Raw genomic sequence first — 9,914 nt, forward strand, 5'->3', positions numbered from 1 at the left:
CTAATTTATCAATTTAATCACTAAATTAATTGAATTACACCAAATTATTCTTTTATCTTATTTAATTATAAATTTAATTAATTTATTAATTAAATAATTTAATTAATTTATTAATTAACTAATTTAATTAATTAATATACTAATTTAATTAATTCAATCTGAATTTAATAAATATATCTCCGTCAAGACTCTCCTTGTATCTGATGGTCTCATGGTCTTATTCCTCGATGAAGTTTCATTTACTGTCCAAACAAAAAAATGCAGAAATGGGTCCCACGAGCCGGGCTTAAACCATCTAATCCGCAATGACAATGAGTAGCCCAATATAAGTAAAATTAAAAAAAAAAAAAACTTCTTATTTCGGTACCGTTTAGACCAACAACAGTGATTGGGTTTTCCCCTTCTATCCTTGATCTTCTACGCTAAAAACGCGCCGTTTTCATCCGTTCCAACAATGGAGGCGGCCATATGGAGCGAAAGCACAGAATAGAGAAGAAGAAGAAGGAGAGAACCAGAAAAAGATGGAAGAGAAGGCTTGTAACTTGAAATTCTTCTGCTTCGCTATGTAGTCAGTACTACCAAAAGAGTTTCTAATTCTCATTCTCACATATGCACTGATTTTGCACAGATTTTTTTCCCTTTTCTTTGTGTTAGCTTCTCATTTTTCTTTACTTTTCTCCTGCATTTGGCTGTCGAATTTCATGAGGGAATAGGAATTATCAGTTTCATTGAAGGGTATTTTTGTAACAGAAAAGGGAGGTCTGTTCAAGGTCAACATTTTATTAATTAAACCAAACAATTTTATTATATAATTAAATTGTATTATTTGGGTTTTATTCAATTTCTGTCTGGGATTTCATATATAAATATGCCAATCCTTTGTTATATTTTAAAAAGATATGTATCCTTTAAAGTTATATTTTTAAAAATATTTTTTTAATCTCTTTTCTTTGTTTCATTAAATTTTTTTTTGAATAACTTTGTTTCATTCAATTAAGACTATATCTTTAAAAATAGCTCTGCAGTTGAGTCCTTAGCCTCCACATTATCTTGTCGCAAAATATATGCTGTTCAGAATTATAAAATTCATTATTTAATCTGTCAACTGCTGCACATCTTCTCTAAATTTTTATTTTTTAATACATTTTTTTTTATATGATAGCATTGATATAATGATAAAGTAAAGATCATGGGTTTGAATCATTAACACAGCATCTCTATAAAATAAAGAAAATACTGTGTATATCAACACTCTTCAAGGTTTATAAATTAGGATGTTTTCTGTATTTTACACTTAAAAGAATTTTTTTAAAGATTATTAGAGTTGTTAGATTTTGTGAGTTCTCAAAAGAACTTGATATTAATTTTTTGATTTTTAAAAAGAAGCACTTGATGTCATTAAGGTTACACTTAATATTGTTAGAAAAAAAAATTATTTTAATTATATTATTTAAAAATTATTAAAAATTAATTTTAAATTAAATTTAATGTATTTTAACTAATTTTTAAATTATATATTTTTAATTATAATTAAAAAACATATAATACAATTCCAAACATTACTCCAATACTGTAGGTGCAAAAACCTTGAAGTAAATAAAGGAGAAGTCTACGCTTAAGGGTGGGGAGAAGTCAACGCTTAAGGCTGGGGAAAAGTCTTAAACTTGGGCTGGCAAAAATTAAAATTGTGATCTTTCAAACTAAACTTCCTCTTGTTTTGATACAATTTTGTGTTTTCTCCCTACCTCAATCCTAGCTTGTTCTCATAGTTTGGTTCTTTGGCTTGTAACTATCGATTCATTGTTATTCTGTAATGGAAACTGTAACTACCATTGGAGGTGCTATCCTTTCCGTTTCTTTGAAGGCTCTGTTTGACAAGTTGGCCTCCCATGACTTGCTCCAATATGCACGCCAGGAGAAAGTCCTTGCTGAAATAGAGAAGTGGGAGAGCATGCTCAGGAAAATTTATGCTGTGCTTGATGATGCAGAGGAGAAGCAGTTGACTAACCAGTTGGTAAAAATCTGGGTTAGCGAGCTTAGAGACTTGGCTTATGATGTGGAGGACGTACTTGATGAGTTTGCTACTGAGGCTTTGCGACGGAGGCTGGTAGTAAAACCTCTAGCTATCACAAATAAGGTGAAGAAATCCATACCAACTTGTTTTGGAGTAAATCCAAGAACAGTAAAGTTCAACTCCAAGCTGCTTTCCAAGATGGAGGAAATTACTGCCAGATTAGAAAAGATCACAGCAGGAAAACACGACCTGGATCTACGAGAGAGCACGGGAAGAAGAAGCAACCGTGTTAGAGAAAGACAGCCCTCAACGTCATTGGTGAATGAAGCAAAGGTTTATGGAAGAGAAGACGATCTGAAGGCGTTACTTGTACTACTGAAGACTGAAGTAAGTGGTGCAGAAATTTGTGTTATTCCTATAATTGGTATGGGAGGCATAGGCAAGACAACTCTTGCTCAACTCATCTTTAATGATGCTACATTAGACTTTGATTTTAAGTCCTGGGTGTCTGTGGGTGAGCACTTTGATGTTATTGGGATAACGAAAACAATTCTCCAGTCAGAAGATGGTGATGCCAAAGATTTAGATTCACTTCAAGTAAAATTGAAGGAGAATTTATCAGGAAAGAAATTTTTAGTTGTCTTAGATGACGTTTGGAGTGAGAATTATGATGATTGGACTCTCTTTTGTGGTCCTTTTGTAGCAGGGGCACCAGGAAGCAGAATCATAGTCACAACTCGTAATCAAGGTGTTTCATTAATGATGGGTAATGTTCCAGCTTATCCTCTTAAGGAGTTGTCAGATGATGATTGTCTGGCTGTGTTTGCTCAACATGCTTTGGGAGCAAAAAATTTTGATGCACACTCAAAATTGGAGGAAATAGGGAAGAAAATTGCTAAAAGGTGTCAAGGATTGCCTTTGGCTGCTAAGGCCCTTGGAGGCCTCTTGAGAGGTAAACTAGATTGCAATGTCTGGAAAGAAGTGTTGAACAGCAAGATATGGGATTTACCTGAGGAAAAAAATGGTATACTTCCAGCTTTGCGGTTAAGCTACCATCATCTTCCTTCCCACTTGAAACGGTGTTTTGCTTACTGTGCAGTATTCCCAAAGGACTACAAATTTGACAAGAAAGAGCTGGTTTTACTTTGGATGGCAGAAGGTTTTCTGCGACAACCAAATGAAATGAAGCCAATTGAGGACTTAGGCCATGAATATTTTCATGATTTATTATCAAGATCGTTTTTTCAACAGTCTAGCAACAAGGATACACAGTATGTAATGCATGACTTGATAAGAAACCTCGCTCGATCTGTCAATGAGGAAATATGCTTTAATTTGGATGATAAGCTAGAGGGAGCAAAACCAAATCCCAAGGTACGACATTCATCATTTTCTCGTCATGTTTGTGACATATCAAAAAGATTTGAAGTCTTCAATGAAATGAAGAGCTTGCGGACATTCTTGGCATTGCCAGTCTTGCCATCATATTATCACCAATTAAGTAGTAAGGTGTTGCATGAATTTGTGCCAAAATTAAGATGCTTAACGGTACTATCATTGGCTGGTTATTGTTTTGATGAGTTGCCAAGTTCTATTGGTGCCTTAAAGCATTTGCGATACCTTAATCTGTCTTATAGTGAAATTACAATGTTACCTGAATCATCTAGTAAGCTCTTCAACTTGCAGACTTTGAAGTTATGTGGGTGCCGGAAACTTACTAAGTTGCCTACAGGTATCAGCAATCTGATAAACTTGATGCATCTTGATATTAGTGATACAGATAGTTTGCAAGAGATGCCACCTCATATGGGTAATTTGACAAATCTCCACTCCTTTTCTAAGTTTATAGTAGGGGAAGGCCATGGACGTGGCATAATGGAGTTGATGAAATTATCTCATTTGCGTGGGGAGCTTCGTATTACAGGGTTGCATAATGTGGCAAATGTTCGGGATTCAGAGCTTGTCAATCTAAAGGAGAAGCAGAATATTGATGCATTAGCCTTGGAATGGATTGGTAACTTCCATGGTGTGCGAAATTTAAGGGATGAACTACAGGTGCTCAATTCATTACAGCCTCATCAAAATCTGCACAAGCTTTCTGTTAAATTCTACGGTGGAACAATATTCCCTTTGTGGATAGGGGATCCTAAATTCATTAATATGATGCATTTAGAACTCTGCAATTGTCAAAAAATCACCTCTCTACCACCAGTTGGACAACTACCCTTACTTAAGAAGTTGAGCATATTAGGCATGGATGGAGTAAAAGAAGTGGGCATTGAGTTTTATGGGGTTCGTTCTTCTTCTGCTAAAGCTTTTCCATCTCTGGAGACTCTAACCATAAAGAATATGGTGGAGTGGGAACAATGGTCCAGTGAAGAGCTTCAACAAATATTTATCAATCTGCGTGAACTTAGGATGAGAAATTGTCCAAAGTTGGTTGGGAAATTACCCAGGTTCCTTCCTTCCCTGGAAAACCTTGATATTTGTGATTGCCCACAATTAGTAGAGTTGCCTGAAATCCTTCCATCTCTTCGTAAACTGAAAGTTGAAAAATGTCAAGAGATGTTTCTTAGAAGTGCGCGTGATCTAGTTTCCCTCACCACCTTAAAAATTAAGAGAATTTCAGGCCTTGTAAGTTTACATGAAGTGCTTGTACAGGCTTTGATTGCACTTGAAGATCTGGAGATTGTAGGTTGTCATGAGTTAATGTACTTGTGGCCAGATGGAAGTAATGTAAACAAATTTGCTAGTATGCGACGTTTAGATATCCAACACTGTAAGCAGCTTGTATCATTGGTAGGGGGAGGGGAAGGGTTTTTGCCGTGCAATCTTGAAGTGTTGAGCATTCAAAAGTGTGGACACCTGAACAAGCTCCCAGATGGGCTGCACAGCCTCACATCTCTCAGATTTTTGAGAATCAGTAGTTGTCCAAAGCTCGTGTCCTTTCCCACAACAGGTCTGCCAAACTCTCTTAGACAACTCATGATCATGGATTGTAATTCTTTGGTGTCCCTACCTGAGGGAATTATATGTAATGGTAATGATGCCAATGAGATGTCTTATCTTCAGAATTTGGCTATTGAAGGATGTTCATCTCGCATGTCCTTTCCGATTGGCAAGTTCCCTGATTCATTTAGAACTCTTACAATTTGCTTTTGCACAAAACAATTGTTAGAGTTGCAAAGTGATAGGCTTTTGCATCTAACTTACTTAGAAATAAAAGACTGTCATGAGCTAGAGTGTTTCCCAGAAGTGGGATTGCCCATCCCAACTCTTATCTATTTTACAATTTCAAGGTGTGAGAATTTGAAGTGTCTACCCAGTCAGATGCAAAACTTGGCGTCTCTTCAATATTTGGAGATATATGATTGTGGAGGAATGTTGTCCTTTCCAGAAGGAGGTTTTCCACCAAACTTAACTACGCTTCGAATAAGGGATTGCAAGAATTTGAGGCAGCCAATGTATGAGTGGGGACTTCATAGACTCACCTATCTTAGAAGACTTTCAATCAAAGGCACAAGTCCGAGTACAGATATTGCTTCCTTTCCTGATAATGGTCTTTTGCTTCCAACTTCTCTAACCTTGCTTTGGATAGATGGACTTAAGAACCTAAAAAGCATATCCAAGGGCCTCCAAAGCCTCACCTCTCTTGAAAATTTATGGATTTGGAATTGTCCTAAACTCCGTTCCTTACCAAAGGAGGGCCTCCCTGCTACACTTGGATTCCTAGAAATCTTATCCTGTCCTCTTCTAAAACAAAGGTGCTTAAATGGGAAAGGAGACTATTGGCCCATCATTGCTCCCATCCCCTGTGTTATTATAGATTCGAAGTTGTCTGAGATGCCCTTGAATCCATGGTTTATGCCACATTACTTAGTTCAAACTTGGGGTCATGCCTAATGGCTTTGACATCATAAAAATATTCTTTGTTGAGGTAATTTTCCTGGTCTATTTAGTGTTTTTATTTCATTTATTTCTCTCCTAGTAAGATACATCTCACTTCTTGTAGTAGCTCATTCTCATTCACATTTTGTTATCTATCCCAGTGCTTTACGTATCATTTTGTACAACATGCAGTTACAACTTGAAGTTTTCTTTTGAAGATTGGTCCCTCCCGGTACTCTTCTTCTTTATTTCATACTGGCAACAAAAAATTTTGAATTTAAATATAGTATCATCTGTTTTTGCTTATGATGCATCATTTTTCTGTCCCTTTAGTTGTTCTCCTCTATGTGTGGGTTCAAGCAGAGTTATGGGCATTCCTACTTGATGCATTTTCGCCTTCAAGTGTGCACTTAAGCAAGCAAACTGAACTCAGAAGTTCATGGTAAGTTGTATATTTCAAGCATCTTTTTTCATTTGGTATAACTTGGGCAAAGCCTTGTACTAGTTTGCAGTTGCAGCTACTTGCACCTTACTTTAAAGCTAAGTAGCATTTGAGACTGAGTATGATAAGACTAATAAAAACATCAACCTATTTGTAAGTTTGTAGCAGAAAAATTGATCAAGTGGAGGAAGAAACTGTGGACATAAATCAAGGAGTTATCCAAAATGAAGCCCCAGAAACCAACCAAGATGTAATTGAATTGCAAAGAAGTGAGCCCCAACATGAGGATCTTCCAAAAGAGTGGAGATACCATTGAAGTCACCGAAAGGAAGACATAATTGATAGTCCGATAGTCCATCTCAAAGGGCGATGATAAGAGCTCAACTTTTTAACTTCTTTGATAATGTAGCCTTTGTTTCTCATATATAACCTAAAACATATGTTGAAGCTTAAAATAATGAAAGCTGGATTCAAGGTTAATCAATTTGGGAGAAATAAGGTATGAAAGCTTGTTCCTAGACTTTTACAGAATAATTACCTTTCATTGTTCAATTGATGAATTCTGCAGAGTTTTATTCTTCTTCTTTTCCCGTTCCTATCTATCTGTAAGCTTGTGATAAAACCTTAACAAATAATTACATTTCACAATCCAGTTGAAGAATTCTGCAGTTTTCTTTTGTTATTCTCTCCTTAATTTTTTTAAATTAGATGAACTATTTATATTTCTGTCCTATTTTTATTGTCAGCAATAACTGGCTTAAGTAAAATCATGTATCACTGGGAACCAAACCGTAGTTTGCTAGTACCCTGAGCATCTGTAAGCAAAAATTTGGTGTAGCTTCAACTGTTTTATGTTACATTCCATCCTGTGATACAATGGTGAAGTGACAAAAGTTAACAATTTCAGGTTATAGAGTAGATTCCAATAGTTGCTTTTCCCTAACCTATTTGTTCCTTATTTAATTTCTGAGGAGACTTCCTTTGAATGTTATTAATTCTAATTGTTTTATAACCAAATTACTGGAAACAAACAAGAAAAAATAACTCACAAATATAAACCCAAAACCATGCATAACATTTTCTATTGGATTGTTATATTTTTCATATGTTGGGGCGAGCACAAATTTAAATCTTTAATTTTCATTTCCAGGTTTCTACTCAAATCTTTTGTGCTAGTGTTTTGTATTCTCTTGCTGAGGAATTGATAACACCTCAGGACTTCTCAAATTTACACCCGCCATTGCAATAATTGGATATATTGCTTCACTCCTGTAACCTGTAAAGATTCAGGCTTGTGGATAATCTTTAGCGTTTTGGAAAACTTTTGCTAAACAAGTTTACCTTGTAAGCCTGCAAAATGGGAATCTTGTGCCAGAGGACAAGATAGAGAAAGCACTGGAAATTATAACCAACACTTGCTGGGACATTGAGGCTGTGAAGATCACATATTAGAATTGTATGAGTTTGCAGGTTTGGGTGGGACAACTTCTCAAGAGCAGAGATGTATAATCAAACAAGGATGGAGAGGAGAGGCCTATGGCTAGCCCTAGCCACAGGCCAGGTTTGACCTAGAAGGGTGGTCAAGAGTTCTCGGTTCCTGCACGAAACCGGGACCTCCTGGGTGGTTAAGGGTCCTAGCCCCAAACCTGAACCAGAGTGGACCGGAATTGCTAATGTCAAAAATTTCATCATCTTCTCACTTGTTGGATCAACTGGGTTTCTGGCTGATCAAAAGTGAACTCTTTTATCCTGTTGTGTGCTTGCAACTTGATGCCATGTCTTCCCTGCTCTCTAGTGTTCATGAATTTCTTAGAGGTACTTGGCCATTTGAATCAAATAATAGGTGCACAGGGAGATGAACAAGGCATTGAAGACCAACTCAGAAGTAGATACATAACCTTGTTTTTGTATTAATTTTATAATTAATGGAAGGAGAAATTTTGCTGTGGGTGAAAGTTGTTCTTTGCTCGTGGGCAATGCTCAAGGTGCTCTATTTTATTTTTCCCTCTCCCTTGGTAAACTTGGTTTGGCATTAATAATGAAACTCCTATTCAGAAAAATATATTTTTAAATATATTAATTAAAAATTGTTAAAAATATTTAAAATTAAATTTAATAAATTTTAATTATAAGAATATTAAAATAATAAAATGCTTTATTTTAAATTATTTGTTTAATTATTATTTTTCTGAAAAATAATTTTGACCAAACGAGCATTAAAACTTTAAGAAAGTGTTACATAATTTCATCAAAAGAATGATGTTTTCTATGGTTCCTTGGTTTTATATAAAGTGTAATTATTTTGTTATAAAGTGTAATTATTTTGTTACGAAAAATCAGATAATTTAATGTAAATTTACAATTTATCTTATGAGATTTTTTAAAATAGTTAATTATAAAAATTTTATTAACTGAAAAAATAAAATTTCTTTATTAAAAAAAATAATGTTTTTTAAAAATTTAATAAATAATATTTAATATGCTAAATTTGTTCTTATAATTTTTTAACAAAATTCACTATATATAATTTATCTTGTAAATTTTTTAAAAAATATTAGATGTGCTTTTTTATGTGAGAAAATTTTATTTTTTTTCACTAAATTAATAAAATTTTCATAATTAATTATTTAAAAAAATTATTTTACAAAAATCCTATGAAATTAATTATAAATTCATAATTATTTTACTTTTTAATTATATTTTATATAAAATTAAGTAATCAAAATAAATTTTAATAGCTATCTTTGAACTTAAAAATCGTAATAGAGTTGTTCATAAATTTAAAAATATAATATATGAATAAAATTTTTTTATAATTAATTTATAAAAAAATTATAATTAATTTTATCATTATCATATAGAGAGAAGAGAACTATTTATATTATTATTATTTTGAGTTTTTGAGTATTAAAATAATTTTATTATATAAAATTTTAAAATTTTATATTATATTTTTAAGTTATTCTGTTAAAACTCTAAAATTCAAGACGAATCTTAAAATTTATCCATGAAACCATGAAGTCCACCCAAACATCCTTGTGCAAATCAACTTATTGAAAAGTAGAGCATTTAAAAAAAATAAAAATCTAAAATTTTAAAGACTCAAATTAACTTCTGAGTTAGTGTTTACTGGTTCTCAAACCACAATTCTACTTTTCATCGCCAGTACTCACTGCCACTCACACAAGGGCAGGTTCTTTTTCTTTTTTACTTATCTTTCCCTTAATTTTTGATAACTCTTAAGTTGGGAAGGCAACGGTCAGAGTACTCGAGAAAACCATCCTATTCGAATTCGGTTAATATTTTCAAAATTTAAACCCGTCTTAAATTTGATTAAAATTTATTCTTAACTATTAAAATCCGTTTTAAATTCAATTATTATTACTCGAAAAATATTCGAACTCGTTTAATTTTATATATTTAATTAATAATTTAAATAATATATTATTTTTATTAATAATTTATATTTTAAAATTTTAATAATTTCATAAAATATTTTAATTTTATTTTATATGAAATAAAATATATAAAAATTTATGAATATTATTAAAAAAATATATATTTTATATT

At 33.2% G+C, this 9,914-nt stretch overlaps 1 protein-coding gene across 7 annotated transcripts; it reads left to right on the forward strand.

The window, feature by feature from the left end:
• Positions 1-347: 347 nt before the first annotated feature.
• On the forward strand, positions 348-8,299 carry LOC110639912 (putative disease resistance RPP13-like protein 1). 7 transcript variants are annotated; one of them, XM_021791030.2, is made up of 6 exons: positions 348-568; positions 1,577-5,951; positions 6,095-6,134; positions 6,236-6,344; positions 6,503-6,843; positions 7,495-8,299. In XM_021791030.2, exon 2 carries the CDS (start codon positions 1,814-1,816, stop codon positions 5,915-5,917), a length of 4,104 nt encoding a protein of 1,367 aa, XP_021646722.2. In that variant the 5' UTR covers positions 348-568; positions 1,577-1,813; the 3' UTR covers positions 5,918-5,951; positions 6,095-6,134; positions 6,236-6,344; positions 6,503-6,843; positions 7,495-8,299. The 7 variants fall into 7 exon arrangements, 6 of the variants coding, with proteins under 6 accessions (XP_021646722.2, XP_021646724.2, XP_057995112.1 ...); XM_021791032.2 differs by having other exon boundaries at positions 6,064-6,134; positions 6,503-8,299; XM_058139129.1 differs by having other exon boundaries at positions 6,503-8,299.
• Positions 8,300-9,914: the final 1,615 nt, after the last annotated feature.

The sequence above is a fragment of the Hevea brasiliensis genome, chromosome 17 (assembly GCF_030052815.1).
Source record: "Hevea brasiliensis isolate MT/VB/25A 57/8 chromosome 17, ASM3005281v1, whole genome shotgun sequence".
In the NCBI taxonomy this organism is placed as follows: Eukaryota; Viridiplantae; Streptophyta; class Magnoliopsida; order Malpighiales; family Euphorbiaceae; genus Hevea; species Hevea brasiliensis.

What these genes read in the sequence shown, in the direction of transcription:
- LOC110639912 (XM_021791032.2), top strand. Translation starts at nt 1,814, where the DNA reads ATGGAAACTGTAACTACCATTGGAGGTGCTATCCTTTCCGTTTCTTTG.